The sequence below is a fragment of the Centruroides sculpturatus genome, unplaced genomic scaffold (genome assembly GCF_000671375.1).
Source record: "Centruroides sculpturatus isolate CEXI.00-Female unplaced genomic scaffold, Cexi_2.0 scaffold99, whole genome shotgun sequence".
Lineage (NCBI taxonomy): Eukaryota > Metazoa > Arthropoda > Arachnida > Scorpiones > Buthidae > Centruroides > Centruroides sculpturatus.
In genome coordinates, this window is record NW_019384321.1 from 572,232 (window position 1) to 592,447 (window position 20,216).

Consider the following 20,216-nt stretch of genomic DNA (forward strand, 5'->3'; position numbering starts at 1 on the left):
AAAGTTGTGAATCACTTAGTTACTATTTTAGCAGTTATTTTTTATATTATAATACAGTATTGGAGCTTTACATCATAATTAAATTTATACAGTAATCTTACGTAGGTTACTGTTTCAAAATTTACTTTAAATAAAATAGATTTACAAATAGATAAAAATGGTATGTTCAAAATTTAATACAAAATAAACATTTTCTTTTAATTTTTATCTTCAGATTAATATAATCATTATTAAGATTTACACTACAAAATAAAATGCATGAATGAACATAATTTAAAATTCTAATTTAATATTTTGTTTTTTATAACAATAATTTATAATTAAATGTTAATATCAATTAAGTAGATGAATAGCTGAAGTAAGTAAAGTGAAAAATGTTTTGTGTAAAATCTTTGTATTCTTTTTTACATGTCTTAAAATCTAGTCAATTTAGTAAAAAATTTATGATTTTCAGTTTTGTATTTCAATTCTTTATCATTTGAAATTCATAATTAATTTTTGGAAGAGTGATTTCTTTATTATAAAGCTTTAATAAAGATTGAAAATATTTCTCAGAAAATACATTGTTATATAGAATTAGGTTTTAAAATAATATTAATAAAGCAATTTTTCAAAAGAATAGATAAATGGATAAAAATACTGAAGCTTTGTATCTAATAGATTCTTGAATTATAATTATTTTAAATTCAGAAGTTTATTAATTATTATGCAGTGCTGCCACAATGTATTGTGTATTTAAGTGATGTCACTTCATTATGTTTGTCACCTGCAGCAGGGTCACAGCATGGTTCAGGGTCAGACTGATTCCATGGATAAATCCTTGGTGACTCATGAAGTGACAGGTGCTCCTGCACAATTGGGGTATGTGATAAGATAATTTATAATTTTAATATATACTTATTTAAAATTTTTCTCTTTAACTTTTTAAAATTTCTTTTTATATACAATATTATATTTTTAATTTATGTAGTATACAATATAATATTTTAAAAATTATTTATTGAATATTTTGAACAGTTATTACAATGAAACTCATTAAATACTGAAATTTGTATTTCATAAATATATACATATTATTTTAGCTTGATATTATACCAAGATACAGTAGACTCTCCCATATCAGGACTCTCTAGCTTATCCAGACCAATCAAAGACAACCAAACATTTTTGAAAATATTGTATGCAACTCTGAATCTTACCTTTCTATACTGCAGTGTATATTTAAATTTTTTTTTTTATTAAGGTTGCCTTGAAGTTTGAAAAATAACACAATGCATCAACCACTGCTGATGTGCTAATGATGAGGCATTTGTGTGATTTAGTAGCTCATCAGCAAGTTGAGAAGAACAAAATAAACAACTTTAACTCAAAAAATTCAAAATTAATTATAATTGTCAAAAATAAGCATCAGTCAAAATAAACATTTCTTATACAGTTGGCATATATGTTAGTTTTATTGGGCTGCAATTTGAAAAAATTGTAGTCCTATAAATTCTTACTGTCATCCGTCTGTCTGTCTGTCCTTCCTTAATCTTTAGAACAGAATTAGACAGATGAAAATTGAGACCAGACATGAAAAGCTTGGGGGCAGGAACTATATATGAACTTCTAGTTTGGATCTGAAGTCATGTTGTTTCAATTCAAACATTTTCTCCTGAAAGGTGTTAGATAGATGACCAGCACAACTCTATTGTTAAAGGAAAAGTATGATGTACAGGGGCAAGTCATTAATTTAAGGCGGAGAGCATATATTTTAAATTAAATAAGTTAAAAATGTGATTAAAAATTGTAGCCCACATTTTAATAATGTCACAATAAATATTTGCTTGTTTAAAAATTATAACATTTCCTTATCTGGAGTTTTCTAATATCTGGATCACTCTCATCCACATTAGTTTAGATATGGGAGAGTCTACTGTATTTTAAATAATTTGATACAATCTAAAATAAAACAAAATATGTATATAATAGAATAATGAGGAAAATATAATAGAAAAAAAATGATTAAACTGATAGATTAAAAAAATTATTGCTATTATTATTAAAATTAACTGTTTACTTTTATTTAATCTGAAAACATAATTCAAATATAAAAAATTGCCTTTAACAATTGTATCTCATATCTGTAATGATCTTCCATTGGTGATTGGTTGAGTCATCCTATTGATGAATCTTTCCTAGCTTTCAGGGTTTTTTTATTTTTCTTTTGCACGTTTATTGGTTATTAATTAAATATCAAACTCAGCTTCTTTTAAAACACTTAATAAATAATGTATTCTCAGTGATAGAAGGTGTTAAATGTTTTATTAAGTGTTATTGGTTATTGTTATTCCTTTATGATTTCAGACCTCGGTGGAGGTCGAAAGTACTTGTGGAATTTAATAGTGACATAACACTCGTAAAAAAAGGTTTTTCATGGATTGTTATTTTATGACTTCATGTGGGAATATTTCTTAATACTTTTAATTCAGCTATTCTTAAGCAACCTGTTGGTCTTTTTATCTCATCTAAATGTACAAAGCTTGTCTTGAGAGGTGTTGATGGGTACATTCTTCAACTGCTTTAAGTTTTTTTATTTTCTCTTATAAACTGTAATAACCATTTTTCCAAAGGATAAGCCAGAGTTGAGAGAATTACAGTTTTAAGAGTTTTATTTTCAGCTATTTTGGAATATTGGTGGTTTTCTAAAGTTTTGCTAGGTTGTTCATTGCAGACTGTCTATGATTCTAAGCTTTACTGTTTCTAGGATGTTATGATCACATGTAAGAAGTGTTCAGGGCTAATTAAATATAACAATTTGCTTATTTGCTCATTTTTGAGGCTTAATTTAACAGTTTTACCTGTTCCTTTCCTTTTATTAACAATCAATCAGTATTTATGGCAATAGACAGTTCTATTATCTATATAGATAGATTATTTTTTTATATCAGCAACTATAAGCTTTAACTTGGCCCACACTATTTGAGCTATCTCGCCTTTAATAATTTATGTATGCTTTCTATATAATACACATCTTTGGTCATTTTCATAGCAAATCATGATTTTATATATTCTGCTTTTACAACTTGTATTAGTTGGTTCATTTATAATTATTATATCCAAATTTAGCCCGATCATTTACGGCAGTTCTGGGTATATATCTAATCACGATCAAATTAAACAGAAAGTTTATGAATATTACATAGCTTTTTTCATAGATAATATTTCCACTGCAACAACTGTAACAAAATATTCTAAATCAGTAAAAACCAAATCATCTAAATACAACAAAATTAATATTAAAATATTAGAAAAGAATATTAGAAAAAATTTTTTATTGTGTCATTTGTTTTATTTATCAAATAATAATAAATACAGTATATAATAATATAATAAATGTTAAAATAAATATAGAAAAAATTAAATAACATTAGAAAATAATTTTAATGTGGAGAATGTCTTATGATATGAATTATATGAGTTGATTGCTCATCTATTATTCACTGTAGAGTTATCTGCAGTGAATAAACTTAGTTCAGATATACATTCACTAGTGAAAATGAAAGCAGAATATGAAAAACAGTTTATTTTGAATAAAAAATTTGGCTGTCAATGTCATTTCACAAAACAAGAACATAAAATGAGTTATTATACCAACTATTATAAACATCATTAAAATAAGATAGCAGCTGACAACAGAAACTGATTTTTTTATGCTTGCTTTGTCCGTTTATTTATTGAAAAGAAAGAATGACTTAAACACCTTATAATTCCAGCAAAAAGTTTTTTATTGCTAATGTTTTTGATCATTCTGAATGATAATCTTCAGAGTACAACCATAATAGCTAATGAATATGTCAAAAGAACATTGTATTCAGAAATACAAACATGTCATTTGTCATTGTTTATATTGAAAAGAAAATTTCAAAATTAATTATAATTGTAAGAATATAATTATAAAGTATATTCCTTGTAGCTATCATGTTTAAATCAATTTATATCTAGAAATTAGTTCTGATTAGTGGTGAATATTTTTTGCTAGCTGAAAAGTTCAGTCTGTTAGAATATGATTGAAATTTGCAAAACAATATTTTGCCAGAAAGGATGTTACAGTCAATACAATATTTGTTTCTATTTCCACTTTTCACTAATAATTAGCTCTCCATATAAACTAAGCTTAAAGTAAAGGCATTAAAATTATTTTTTATTTAATTTTTTTGAGTTTATATAAACAATTATTATTAAATACTTTATTAATATTATTTGATAAATAAAACAGAAATGAAGTCATGTGATAAAAATTTTGTCCTCAGCAGTCAACTCATATAAATGAAAGATATGCTTCCTTATATGGTACAAATTTGATGGATTATAATTGTCAGATCATTCATTAGAATGCTGAAATTCGTTTTTTTATTCAAGTATTATTTAGAAAATGATAAATGAAGATTTATTTTAATATTATCTTTTAACTCAAAAGTTATTAAATAATATATTTAATTTTGTACAAATGTCAATATAAAACAAAAAACAAATTTCTACATGATAGTTTAAAAAATGAAACAAATAAGCCAAAATTGTAATAACAATATCTTTATTTTTAATTTCATTAGCAAAAATGTAATGTTGGAAAGTAATATTCATGTATATAAACAAGAGAAAACATTGCCTAGTCAAATTATGGTTATCATTTTAAATATAAATTATTTTTACTCAGAATTATATTTTTCTTAATATTTTCATTGTAAAATATTTGGTGTTTAAATTGAAAGTTTCACATATAATTGTCATTTCTCTATATGTAGTTCTTTTTGTAATTAGTTTTTATTATTTTAGGTTTATTATGTGTAGATAGTTTTCTATTTGTTTGTAGTTCCTATGAAATTAAATAATAAACATACTTTTGTGAAGCTTTTTATTATTTTTCTTAGTTTACTATTATCATAATACAGTTATTTTACAAATTTTCACTGAAGTGGAAATTGATATTTGCTTTTGAAACAAAAATATTATTAAAACACAAAACACTATATTTTGTATTTTACATCAACAAATTCCTAAAAAAAAAATAAAAAATTTGAAAATGATTTTATATATAAGTATTCATTCTTCATAGATATAACTTTCATAACTATTTCTGACATTTTCAAAATATTTTTTTATAAAATTAAATTAAAGCAATCCTTCTATTTATCAATACATGAGTAATTAGTTCTATGAAAACATTGCATAAATGAAAAGCATATAAATGGAACCATGGAGTTTTTCCAAAAAATATAACTCAAATTTAATTCTAAATTACACAAGACCTGTAAGTGGTGAATAATAAACCCTATATGTAAAATAAATACTTTTAAATTACAAATTCTGAAAGTTTATTTTAGTTTTATTTATATAGAGGCACAAATATTTTGTTTATTATAAAAGGTTTATATGCATTTTGACACAAACATGTTAAATTGCTTGTTCCTCCCAAACTTTAAGAGAAATATCCAGAGGCATTACTTATGAAATACTGTATCAAATGTTAATCAAACTGTAATAAATGTAGTATAAAGGAAATGTAATACATACTAGCATACAAGGAAAAAATACAAGCATCATAATGTATGAAAATACTTTATTGTCATTCCAAGCTATATTGTATGTACAATCTATATGTACAGAGATATTTAAATCATTGTCTTGAAACTAGTTTCACTATGAGTTTTTACTACACTACATATGCCTAGTACACAACTGTAGATAAGATTATTAAATAAATTAAATTGGAAACTCCTGAATTTGTATGATTGCAATGTGTATACTAGTATATACACAATGTATGTGAAGTTAATTCACTTCAATGAGTTTAACCTTTAAAAGTTTTAAATTTATGCCTTGTGGTGACATCTGGTATCTAGTTGATTATAACCAGGTTAAAGTGAATTTGCATGAATGAAGACTGTGTAAATAGAGGGATTACTGTATAAATAAGCTAATAATTGATTTATTGATCAAAATACAAGAAAATTTTCATATTTTTATTGTCAAGAACAAGTATCTGATATACTGTCTACAACAATAAAATAATTTCTATTGTTACTATAATAAAGTATACTCTAATTTAAATTGAGTGATTTCTTTACGATATATATATTAAAGATAAAGATTAGGTCATTTTGGTGTAACTATGTTCAAATAAATGCAAAACTCACTACTCACCACACCTATATATCAAACACAAACACTGATCAATTTACGGTGTGGAATGATCGACTAATCATAAAAAACAAACGTTTTCGAACCCCTTCTGGGCTCTTCATCAGGTTTTAGCTCGGAAATTCAATTTTAGCTTCTGGGCTTGTAAATTCAATTGACAAATCTCAATTTGTCAATCGAATTTACGAGCTAAAACCTGATGAAGAGCCCAGAAGGGGTTCGAAAACATTTGTTTTTTATGATTAGTCGATCATTCCACACCGTAAATTGGTTCAGTGTTTGTGTTCAAATAAATGATTATCTATCAGCATTTTCCTGTGTAAATTGACTTTAATTTGCTATTAAAAAAAATAATGTTTTTTAGCCAAATAATATAAAGCATAGATAAGGTCATGTAGTTAATAGGTTAGGCATATGTATAAAAATTTACAAAATGTATTGATAAGGTCAGATACTTATGTATGAACTGATTATAAATCTGATATTTAATCCATTAATAACATGTGGAAGTTATATTTAGAAAGATTTATATAAATGAGATATGAGTTTCATTGTATAGTTGATTTATATATTTAGAAATTTCTAATATTTTCTAAAATAACAAATACAAATATATATATATCAAAATTTTGTGTAATTATAACATTTTGATTCACTTCCTAGATTTGTGGCTGGTGTTATTTTAAGAGAAAGGTTGCCTGCATTTGAACGCATGTTATGGAGAGTTTGTAGAGGAAATGTCTTTCTAAGACAAGCAGATATAGAAACTCCTTTAGAAGACCCTGTTACTGTATGTTTTTTTTTTAAATAAGTAAAATTTTTATATTAAAACATATTTATGTATATTTATTATTTTATCAAGGGTGCTCAAGTACATAAATCTGTAGTTGTCATTTTTTTTCAAGGAGAACAATTAAAAACAAGAGTAAAAAAAATTTGTGAAGGGTAAGTAATTATAAATCTATGCCTAAATTTAATGTTTTTTGCACATTTAGTTTTTTCTTTCTACATTTATAGCAGTAATAATTAAGCAACATTTTTCTTTTATATGCTTAAACTTTATTTTCATTTATTTTATTAACCAATGTATATATAACAATTTTGAAATGAGATGTTATAATTTGGTCTTTTTGTTTATTAATTTGACATTGTGAATCATAAAAAATGTCTGTCAAAAGTTTATTAGTAATACAAATATATAAAATTTGTATATAATAATAGTAGTAGTAAAACTATAAAAAATTTTAAATGCAAATCATAATCTATAATTACTAAATGAAGAAAAAGTAAGCAAAATCAATGTTTGGTAAATGCTAGTATTGTGTTTAAAAAACTTTAAATATTCTTACAAATATTCAATATTACATTTCTATAAAAATTTTATTGAAAATCTTACTAAGTAAATTTTTTAAAATTTAGTTTTATATAAAATGTATAATATCGATATAAATATACACATATTACTTCACATGAAGTCAATCTAATAGAATGCCGACTGGTGTAACTAAATTTATTCTCCAGCAGATATTTTTAAGTGCTTTGGAAACTTTTTCAAATCAGATAAAAATTAGAGTTCAAACTGCAAAACTGTAATTTAAATGCAAACATACTATACATTTTGCTATCTCTCTAGTATATTTGTGTGAAATTTATAAACCACCTCACTCATTTCTAGTACTCAACCAACTACAGTTCTCGGAAAGTTTAAAATATTAAGCACTGTGTGTTACAAATATGCATTGCATGGTGCTTAATATATTTCTGCAACACATACTATACATTGAAACCTGAGCTGTGTTACTTTGGAGCAAAATGCCAGCTATATAAATGTAATGGAAATAGTTAAAACATGGCCTATGAGAATAGGAATTGCACTCGGTCCAGTAAATTTTTTTAATGATAGAATACTAATAGGAATGTAATTTTTTCTCCCATAAAATATGAAAAATGAGCAAATTGCCTTTTCTAATGTCACAATGAATATTCTTGCACAATGAATGTGAATAAGTACAGTATTGTAAAAATAAAAGCACAAAAAACAAATATACAAGAAACAAAAGTCATTTTCTCTCATTGAAAATAAATAGTAAAAAAAATAGGTATATTATTTCAGTGATTATTATATTTCTCTTGGATTTGTATCAGCCCATTTATGCAATCTTCAATGTGATAGAAGTTTTGTTGAATTCATAAGCTGATAAACATACATGCTCAAGAAAAAATTATTCAGGCCAAGTGTTGCAATTTTGCAAAATGCCTAAAAATTGAGAAAAACATGCTTTTTAACAATGCAGGTAAAAATATATTAAATAGCCATCACATTTGTGCTATTTTGTTCAAAAACAGGATTATGGCCCAGGTAATATTTAATGGCCCACTATTGTGGCATTTAATGTGCTTAAAATGCTTCCATTTGGCTTTTAAAATGTATTAAGTGTTTTATTTCCCCCATATATAATTGCAATGACAGTGGAGCTCTTGAAGTATATAATGATTAAAATATATGTTTAAATCAGAATTATAACATTGATTGAGAAGATAGTTTTGTTATATTTCTTAAAGGTAACACTTAAACTCTATTAATTTATAATATTGTACATTGCTTTTATTTTATTTTTAGTTTTCAAGCTACATTATATCCTTGTCCTGAGACTCCAGCTGATAGAAGAGAAATGTCTATTGGTGTTATGACTAGAATTGAAGATTTGAATACTGTTAAGTATCATTTTTCTAAAGCTTTATAAAAGCTCTTTTCATAAAAATTATTTGTTTAGAACTGATGTTATTATCATTTATTTATAAAAATCAAAAATTTATTTTTTTGTTACACTTCAAAATTTTATTCATGAAGTTTGAGGTATGAAATGTATAGTGAATAATTTTTTATGAAAAGTCTAAACAATTTCAAGATTATTAAAAGTAAAAACACTCAAATAAAACAATGTCTAGAAATAATAAATTATCATATAGATTACATTGAAATTTTTAAAGTCATTTATTTTAACTAATGACAATAAGATTATACAATATTTTTTATTGAAACTGTTTTCAAATCAAAATCTGTAAAATGAATTTCAGCTTTATTTTGTGAAGTTTAAACTTTTCAAAACAATAACAATTATTAGTTAAACTTTCAAATTACTTTAATGTAAGGGAGATAATTCTTCAATGAATGATTTATTGACAGTTTACTAATAAAATAATTAAAGAAAAGCATGATGGAATTATATTGTTCCTCAAGAAATATATATCTATCTATTATAATAAATGATGAGAAAGATACTTGTTAATCTTATTTGTTTCTTTTTTCAATGTTCTTGAAAAGGAATGTCTAAAATAACTAAAATATATCCAAATAACTACTGATAATGTTAAACAAAAATATATTGTTAAGTAGATTAAAAAACAATTGAAGAATATGAAGTATCTACTTTTTCAATGTATACTTATGATTGGTCTTACAACAGAATAATATCAATAACACAGTTATAAATTACACTAATTCAATGATATAGTAGTTAAAAACTTATTGAAAGTACTTTTACCTTTAGAAAAATTAAGCTTTCTTCAATCTCTAAAATAAAAATAGATTTAAAATTTTTTTGAACCATTCTTTTGAATAATAAATATTCAACTGAAATATTTTAGAACAAGAAATATGGTAAATAATTATTTAAAAAGAATAAAATAGATTTAAAACAATGTGTAAGTATTCAGTTTACAAATTTTTGATTTTTTATAATCACACTTGCATGTTAAACACGTTAAATTAGTAAAACTTACATACATCGCATTTTGGATGGTTGCAGGTTGTATTAACTGGATTTATTAGACTGATTAATATTGATTCTACTAAAAATAGATAATAATTGCCAACAAAAAATATACTTTGTGTTTAGAAAATTTTGTTTGTACAATTGTGTACGTGAGCAAGATCCAAAAATTCCTTCAAGTACAAGTTATTAACCTTTAGAATTTGGACTAACAGAGTCTTGTATTATTTTTCAGAAAAAGGCTTGTTTTCAACAGTTTTTTGACCTCTTTGAAAGCTTTGTGCCATCTAAAAACACAATAGAGTTGCATCTGCCATAGCTTAGCCAAACTTTCAGATGTTATGCTGGGAGGTTTATTGACTTTAATATAAAATTTGATGGCATAATTTTTGTTTGATATTTGTTTTCATTAAAAGTTTTACAAGATTACTCAACATAACTTTGCACAAACCATAATAGCTTCATACTGAAAAAAGTTGCATCAGCAAATGCATTTTTGGTTAGATAACAATTCCATCTATACAAGAATATGCAATATCATCTGCAAAATGAAAGTTGAGCATATGAATTTTTGTCCACTTTTTCTCTTGGGGCATATTCTGTACATTCAGCTGTTGGGATGTGAGTCTCTGTTTCTTTCTCTCTCTCTCTCTCTCTCTCTCATCCAGCATACTCATTTTATTTTTCCATCAACATTCTTTTATTTTCTTAATCATCTCCATCATTTTCTAGCTAAGAAAACATTTATGTAAGAAACAACCAGATATCAGATTTTTAATGGCTTCACCTCCTGCAAACCCAAGTTTTATGAAGAAGGCATTCATGTATTTGTCACTTGACAGAAGTTTATAGATGCTGCTTGAGATAATTTTGATTACAGTGCTAAGTGCTGTCATATTATGTTTTGTGATTTGTAAATGTGTTCTGTGAAATTGGTCATTTTATATGCAACAACCTTATATTTATTGTGTGTATTGCTTGAAAATTTTATATTGACTGTTGTTATATATATTATTTATATGAGGTTCAAGTAAAAATGAACCAAACTGCTATCACAAGTTTTATTATGGCAGCATACAAAAATTCTTATACCATATCATCTTGAAAACAAGCTCCTCTGGCAGCTGCACACTTTAGCCAGCATCCATAACATTTGTCGAAACAACCCTTAAGGCCATTTATATTTGCTTAAAAGCAAATATAAAGCAAATGGTCAGAAGCAAAATGAGGCATGAAGGGTGGTGCCACAGCTTTCACCCTTCATGCCTCAGCCCTTCACTTTTTTTCATGTTAAGGAACAGATAAAAGTCTGTGGTAAAACCACTTTCTAAAATTTACTTTTTCCTTTGGGGAAGCACTGTTATGCCCTTTTTTAATCAGATATTCACAATAATGCTCCTGTACAGCTGTTCCTTGTCAATGAATATTTGATTAAGAAGAACTTATTGTTTTTCACCACTTCTTTACTTTTTTATCTTGCTCATGCAGACTTTTATCTGTTCCCAAAACAAAAGAGAGATTGAAGGGTTGCAAGTTTCAATCATCAGAAGAAGTGAAAGTTACTAAAGTGGTGAGAGCTTTTAAAACAGCACAAAAATTTGCCTCAAACACTGTTTTGGCAAGTGATGAAGAAGTATGTTGCATCAAAGCAGCTTACTTTGAATGTGGTGTAGTATAAGAGTTGTATTTAACAATTAGTCTAAATCAACAAGACACATATGGTCTTATCACAGCAGCGAATGTGAATAAGCCCATATGATGATTGTGAAGTTGTCATGTTTACAATGGCCTTTTAAATGTATTTATAATTTATTTACTGTATAATTTTATATGTATGAACACCAACTGAAGAGGGACTATTTATTATGTCCAAAATGCATTTTGAATGTTCTATATTATGTACAGTACATTTTAAAGGAGTCTCAGTTTATTGTAAATTTTTACTATTAAGGTGTTAATAATCATTAAAGAATTTGTTAATTAATCTTATTCACTGGTGTGATAAGCCCGTATGTATGTATGTATGTATGTATGTATGTATGTATGTATATATACAGTAGACCCCCCTATAAAGCGTAGATACATTCCATGTTATATGAATTTCACATTGTAGGAATCCTTAAATACATGAGCCAATCGCAGCCCGACACGTGTGAAGTTTACGGACTACAGCTGTTTGAAAGGTTTTCTTCCATAAAATTAATCGATTCTAGACTAATTCGACTCAACATTTCCAAAACACATATAATTTTTTGGGGAACAATCCATATAAATTATGCTATAAACAAAAAATTGTAGGATTACTTACCAAGTGTGCACCGTTCAACATCGCCATTGCTTAAGTTTGTTTTCATCACGGAGCAGCGCACCAAACAGTGGCCGCGATTTTTGATAAGTTATTTTTCTGCGAAAAATTTGTTGAACTTTGGAGACATCATTAATATAAATAATTTNCTGGTAAAAAAATTTACACTTCTGCATTAGATCTAGTCAAATGTTTCATGTACATAATCAACAATCCACAAGACATTCCAAAATTTTTTACTTGTGTCATTATATGTATGTGAAACTCAAAAATAATAGCAATAAAGACCTTCACACAATACAGAGCTATCACATGCCTTCTGCAGTGCAAAGTCTAAAATATACTTACATTATACTTACATCATTCATCACAAACAAAATGTACCATCAAATAGAACAACATTCTTACAGAATAACAAAAAGACTGTTGAAGAAACAACATGGGGTGAAAAGAATAGTTATTCATGGAATTAGTTATTCTATGACAAGTGCACAAATAATACATGTGGCATACATACAATAGATTACAGGAAAGCATTCAATAGCATCCTACAGTTATAGTTGTACACATGCTATACCATGTACAAAAGATATCCAACATTTATTACATTTCTAGGAAATGTAATGAAATACTGGAGAACTTTAAAACAAACCAAATACATATTAGGTGAGACATTTTCTAGGAAGATTTTCTAAGTTCACTCTGTATCTGTCTGGCCTTAAACTCAATGTCTAATAGGTTAAACAATACAAAATATTGATACATCAAATAAAATAAAACAACACAAAATGCATTATTCCATCTTTTATATATGGACAACTTAAAACTCTACACATCAACCCAAGTACAACTAAAACATGTACTAAATATTACATACATTACTATTGACATACAAATGAGGATTGTTCTAGATTAATACAAAACACTTTACAAAGCAAAAAGGAATTTTGAAGAATAGTTTTGGACAATATTGAATTCATGGACAAATGGAGGTCTATGATTATTTATGATTACAACAAGCCAAGTTCACAGAACATACACAAGTAGAATAGAGACTAACAGAAAAAAATGCAACAGATATTGAGTATAATACTTAATACTAAAAACACATTTGTATAACAATAAACACATCATCCCAGTACTCATGTATTTATTTCAGGTTATATGTTTGAACTGTTCTGTTTCTCTGTATTAATGAAAGCACAGACAATATTAACAAAGTATAACAAATACTACCCTAAATCCTCCATAGAAAAGTGGACTTTCTCATAAAGAGGGAAAATATGACTAGACTCCACAGTTATATCTACATAACAAACAAATACTCTACAAGAGTATTTCACTGAAAATCATATATTATACTATATATATACTTATATATATATACAAGTATATATACAAGGGTTGTTCAAAAAGTTCCTGAACTTTATTTATTACAAAAAAAAAAATACTTCACTTACAATTTATTTGTCAGGGTCTCCTTCAAAGTAGTCTCCTCCCCAACATATACACTTATCCCAATGGTGTTTCCACTTTTTGAAACAGTCCTGGAATGCTTTTTCCGAATGCTCATAAGCTTCTCCGTCATTTTTTTATCTCTGGAATGGTGGCAAATCTTTTTCCTTTGAGCGTGTTTTTTAATTTGGGGAACAGGAAAAAGTCGCAGGTGAGTAGGGTGGGTGGGTAAGAGCACAGCAGTCTTGTTTTTGGCCAAAAACTCACGAATTCTGAGGGACTAATGAGCTGGCATGTTGTTGTGGTGAAAAAACCACTTGCCACTCTTTCAAAGTTTGGGCCGTTTTCGCCTGATTCTGTCTCTTAAGCATTTCATAACCCCCAGGTAGTACTTCGTGTTGACTGTCTGGCCTGTAGATAGGTATTCACGATGCACAACCTCCCCTTTGCATCAAAAAAACAGTCAACATCACCTTAACATTTGAACAAATTTGTAGAGCTTTCTTGGGGCGGGGGGGATGTTTCACCACCAGGGAAGTTTCCATGAAGGATTTTTCGAGTTTTACACAGAATTTCACAGAACAACGCTGCTCCTTCAATGAGCTCATTTCCGCAGATTCGATTTTTTGCCAAACTCCACAAACACCCCTTCACATAAACAGTCATATCTAATCACCAAAACAAGATATCAATAAACGGACTGAAGGAGGTTACTTGGGAGGTTTCCGTGGACACAATGCCTTCAAGCAGATTAAAAAATATTCTCTATAAAACAGTTTTTTATGAAGCTTATAATATCTAAAAAAAAACAAATTGTAACAATAACGTAATTAACTTAGCAGTTTTCTAGAAAATATTTTAAATTACATGATTTATCTTCACTCCTGTACTTTAATTAATATTGAACATTGCTATTTTAAANAAACAAGATATCAATAAACGGACTGAAGGAGGTTACTTGGGAGGTTTCCGTGGACACAATGCCTTCAAGCAGATTAAAAAATAACCAACTGGAGGCATGCTATTCAGAAAGTTTGGGAACTTTTTGAACAACCCACATATATATATATACACACACAAGGTCTTCTAAAAGGAAAGCCATTATTTTAAATTATTGTAATTATGTTAATTATTATCTGAGAGCTTTGTAATGGACAGTTTTCCAATGTTTTAATGTACAAGTTTCACATTTCTTCATTACAGTTTGTGTGTGTGTAAATTGTGTCACAAGGCACCCATTCAACCAATACTCAAACTCTTCCTACATTTGTTACAGCAGATTTGTAGTCACGCCTTAACAGCAGCAACAATTCTACAGTTCTTGCAGACTACTCATGTTGCACAATGATAAGTGATTCTAATTTTGTGAACTGCAGAACACAAAACACTCTAAGAATCACCTTTTGCTTATGTCACTAGGTGTAGTAGACAACAAGACATTTGAATGCAGGTGGGAGATGAAACTCAGACAGTTACTCTATTGAATGGTAAACATTGCAAACTTTTCAGATAATAATTAACATAATTACAAATTTAAAATAATAGCATTCATTCTGAAACATACTATAAATATAGCACAATATTGATTTACATACAAGCTTAATAATGCCTGTATCTTACTTATACTTTAAAGATTGTATTTTAAAATTGAGTTGAATAAGATAAAACATAAATCAGAGTTACACTATGTATGATTAAGTTAATAAATTCAAAATAAAAATGATCATGTTCTACAGATTACATAGATGAAAATGAATCATAAAATATAAAATTGCTATTTTTAATAAATAAAGATAGATGTATATAGGAAAATTTATTCTGTTTTTGTTATATTACTTATTTCAATTAATAATTGAATTTATTGTTTATTTCATTTAAATGTGAACATTTTTTAAAAAAGAAATTACACAATAAAATAACTCATTTATCTCCTAAATTGAGGATACCAACTTTCTTTTTATTCACTGCAACATTTTCAGCTATATACAAATCATTTTTAACAGTTATATAATAGAATAGGATATAAACATTTTTACTTTCCTGGCACTGTTATACATAACAAAGAGAAAATATGGTGATTGGTCAAAAAATGACCACTCTTAAGATTTTCACATTTTTAGACTTGGACCTTGAAACATCAAGAAATGCAAAAAAAGATGGTTTTTTTTTTTCTGTGGAGGATACAATTTTGTTTACAGACCTTGAAGCTTAATAATGCCTGTATTTTATGTCAAAAATTTTGCAGGGAGGATTGATGCTACTAAATATTGGTGGTTAAAGGTCAAAGTGGTAGGGAAATTGAGGGGGGGTCTGTATGGCATATCTCTAGTAGGGTTGGACTTAATGACAATTTTACTCATTATTAGCATTTACTATTTTTTTTATAAAACCCATCTCTATTCTTTTTGCTTTAATTAAGCTTTTTGCAATTTTATAATTAAAAATAAAAAAGTTTTTTAAATAAAATATCACAACAGATGGTACCATATGCACAATTTTAAATGTTGCCAGGAAAGTTAAGTAACTCATTACTGGATTTTTTGGAATGGAAGATGATAAAAGTACTGTCATCTTCTGAGGTGTTTTGTTGATCTTGATCAGAAATGTCAGCGACATGTTTGTATTTTTTATTTTTATTATAAAAAGTTTGTATGAATGATGAAATAAAAATATGTTATTAATCAAAAATTTATTCTAGCAGGTAATGCTTGTTCAATCAAGTACTGTGCAAATTTTTTCCATAATTTGTATTCAAATACTAAATTGTTTGAGTTGGAACAGTTCAAGTATGGCGGTAAGTCATACCTCGAACCACCAACATACCATATTGTGGGTTTGAGTCACGCTTCGGGCCAAGTCTTTTCTTCCAGTTTAATCTAAATTATTTAATTAAATATTTAATTATTAATTTTCATACGAGATCGCACCTAACGTTTCCCTCTAGTGCCAAATTCATTTATAATTCAGAATTATACCAAATTATAGCTATATGATTTACAGCAATTGTTGGTGAGTTATTGCATTACATCAGGTTTATAGGGATGTTTATATAAACATACCACCGTATTTTATTCATCATTTTTACAAATAATTGCTTATGTATGGTTAAAAAAAGCTTAATAACACTTACCTAAAAATGTTTAATCTTCATATTTAGTAAAGTTTATTTAATCTATAAAAAACAAAACACAGTGACAGTCACAGTTTTAATAAAAAAAAAATATTGAATAACAATTTGCACCTAACACTTGTGAAATTTTGTATGGAGGGTTTCCCAAATTCTTGAACAATATTGGAGCCAAACCAGAAACTATGTTATATGGGAAATTTCACCAAGTTTTTAAACTGTATTGTACAAGGGATACCTGTATTTGAGTCCTACATTTTAATTTTTATCATTAAAGATTTTCAGTCATTCTTAGGCTGTTATATTTAATTATATTTTATTTATAGTTTATATAGATGTGAAGCCAAAAAAGTTATAATTTAGAGACCAAAACATTTTTTGTATTTTAATTAAAGTTGAAATCATTTATAATCTTTAAAAATGTTCCATAGCTCATTCCAAAAATTTTTTATATTCTATTCTGTTATGTAACAACTTCAAAGATGACTTGCATATAGTCAAAAACATTTCAGTAAATAAAAAGAAACTTGGTATCCTCAGTTTAGTGGATGAAGAGTAATTTTATTGTGCCAAATTATTCAGAATATAAAAATAAATTATTATTCAAATTATATTATTGTTTAGATTTTAAGTATTAGAATTGTTTAATGCATTGTAAATTTTTTATTAGGAGCAAAGTGGTAGTACTGTTCCTTCTATATTAAATAGAATGGAAACAAAAGAAATACCTCCAACATATAATAGAACAAATAAATTTTCACAAGGATTTCAGAACATTGTAGATGCATACGGTGTAGCTAACTACAGAGAAGTTAATCCAGGCAAGTCAAAATGCATTTTTTGATCATATGTTTTATGAAGTTTTTTAAAATCTTGCATATACTAAAATTTAATTCTTAAATTTTATTTATTCTTGTAATTTATTCTTGTAATTTATTCTTGTATTTATTATTTTGTAAAATAAAAATAATATCAAATCTGTAAACTCAAGATCAACATCTAGAAAAGCAAATTGAATAGATTATAGTGTTCTGGATGTATGATATAAGATGTGAAATACAAGAAGAGTTAAAAAGAAAAATTTTAATATATGAGAATAACGTGCAGAAATATATCCAAAAGATTGGATAAAAAAAAGGATTAAAAAAATTATCCCTAGTTAACTAGGAAGAATAGTTTTTCCATATTATTTTTAAAATATTCCAGTTTTTTCATTTCACTTATTTTATAATGTATTAATTCATCTACATAAAATTGCTAACAGAAATAAAAAAATAGAAGGGAAATACATGGCTAAGTCAGAAAGTAAGTTTTGTTTAGTTTTTGTAGAACTGTAAAAGATAAGGTAAGACATTCTGTTTTGTTTGGGCATTGTTGTCTTATTTTTCAACGTAACCACAAGATTTGTTTAGACATTTATTGTAGTATACCATTAGATTTTCCATAACATGAAATAGAAATTGATATCTTGTTTCTTGAGCCTTTTTACTTTGTCTTTGGCATAGTCATTATAGGAAATTGTCTTTCCTGCAGATGTTTTTTCAATTTTCCAAATGGTTTATCCTTTGATCACTTGTTATCTTTGTCATTTTGCAACTATTGATGCATTTGTGTTCTGTATATTGTTTCACTTGCCATCTAGCATGTATGACTATATACTATCTGATGTCCAAGTTTCAGTAAGCTATGCTTGTTTGTTTCTGAGTAATAAAATGGTGAACTTACTCCTATAGAATGTCAGATGATGCCTTCTAAATTGCCTAAAGTGTTTTTAATGGCAACTTCCATGATGTAGAATATATGGGATATACAATATTTTTATTTTTGCTTATACTAATATTGCTGAGAAGAAGATAGATAGATTTTTATTTTTGTTTTAACAATTTTCTGTGGAATATATGCCACCACAAGTAATGTGCAGAAAATTATAGTAATTACATACAGGAGTTATTAGACCTTAAAGTGTTTTAAATATTGAACTATTTATGTAATATATTTATATATATATAATAGTCCACCAGACAACCAAGAATTCAAGTTGTAAATCAAATTTTAGCATAAATACTTCATTAAATAATTTGTGCAGTGGGTTCAGCAGTGGGATAGTCAGATATGGTGCTACCCCAAAGTAGTGGAGAATAAACATGGGAAACTTTTGAAGTATTTTTTCACTTGTTTTTTCTGTTTTGGAAAAAGATTTTGTAAATAGTTATGTCTAGTAAAGAAAAGTCTTTTTTTATTGTTACATAATTCATTTTTTATGTGAATTTATTTTCATGGTAGTTTTTGGCGATACCCCCAAAAGAATTTAACGAATATATCCATCCCTCACCACTGCCACATGATCGCCCTGGACAGATATATCTGTCCCTCACTGTTGAGTGGTTAAAGCTAGCCAATACAGATATTTAGTGCTGTGTCCTATTTCTTTCAATTTTTTGTTTGATATTGTTATATAATAATTTTAAGTTATGAATGTATCCAGATTGAAGGTTCCCACATTCCCACCCAGTTTGCAGCAGTCACAAATCAAATTTGATTTTTCTTTGGGTTGATATTTTCTTTCAGACATTTTATGTCTGAAATAATTTATTTAACTTTAATTATTAAATAAATTAAATTGTTGCATAAAAGTAATCTGCACTTTTGAGCTACTTGGTTAATTGTTATATATTGTCAGCCTGGTTTATAAACCTTATATCTCCAAATTCCATGTATTTGAGATTATTGTATCATCATAATCAAAATGGTGTGATGTATCTTCTGTATGGTCATAAACCTTGTGTTTCTGGTGCATTTGATTTTAGATAGGTAAAAATTCATTGCCACAGATGCAGTACTTCTCTCAAAAACCTATTTTTTATATCTCCTGTAAAGTAGATATTTTGAAGATATGAGGTTTGTGAACTAGACTGACAATATGTATATTTAATACTTTAGTAAAATAAAAGTAGCTAATACAGATAGATTTATTTAAAAAGTTGCTTTCACAAAAGAAACTTTTATGACATTTTTAAATAACTCGAGAAAATAAAAATTCCAACTTTTCTTTTTATGAATTTTTAGTTTATTAGAGAAGACTTAACCTTGATTGAAATTATTTCTTCTTTCTTTCTGATTTATTAAATTTTTCTTTACAGCACCTTATACGATTATAACATTTCCATTTTTATTTGCTGTCATGTTTGGAGATGCTGGTCATGGTCTTTTAATGTTTCTTTTTGCTGCATGGATGGTACTTAAAGAAAAAGGTTTGGCTGCCCAAAAATCAGATAATGAAGTAAGTGATGTAAATAGTGCTATCTTCATTGATTTTACTTTTCAATATATTGATATAAAGTATTTCATGAATATTAATTTTGTAGTTGATAATTAA

The 20,216-nt window shown here is 26.9% G+C and overlaps 1 protein-coding gene across 1 annotated transcript in view; it reads left to right on the forward strand.

Annotated features, from left to right (window-relative positions):
• LOC111625522 (V-type proton ATPase 116 kDa subunit a-like) overlaps positions 1 to 20,216 on the forward strand; it is a 90,505-nt gene that overhangs the window by 54,996 nt on the left and 15,293 nt on the right. The window contains exons 5-11 of the mRNA XM_023368686.1: positions 773 to 861; positions 6,844 to 6,970; positions 7,043 to 7,125; positions 8,801 to 8,899; positions 11,442 to 11,586; positions 17,511 to 17,661; positions 19,981 to 20,120. Of these exons, the coding sequence (XP_023224454.1) occupies positions 773 to 861; positions 6,844 to 6,970; positions 7,043 to 7,125; positions 8,801 to 8,899; positions 11,442 to 11,586; positions 17,511 to 17,661; positions 19,981 to 20,120 (834 nt within the window). The remainder of the gene's footprint in view (positions 1 to 772; positions 862 to 6,843; positions 6,971 to 7,042; positions 7,126 to 8,800; positions 8,900 to 11,441; positions 11,587 to 17,510; positions 17,662 to 19,980; positions 20,121 to 20,216) is intronic.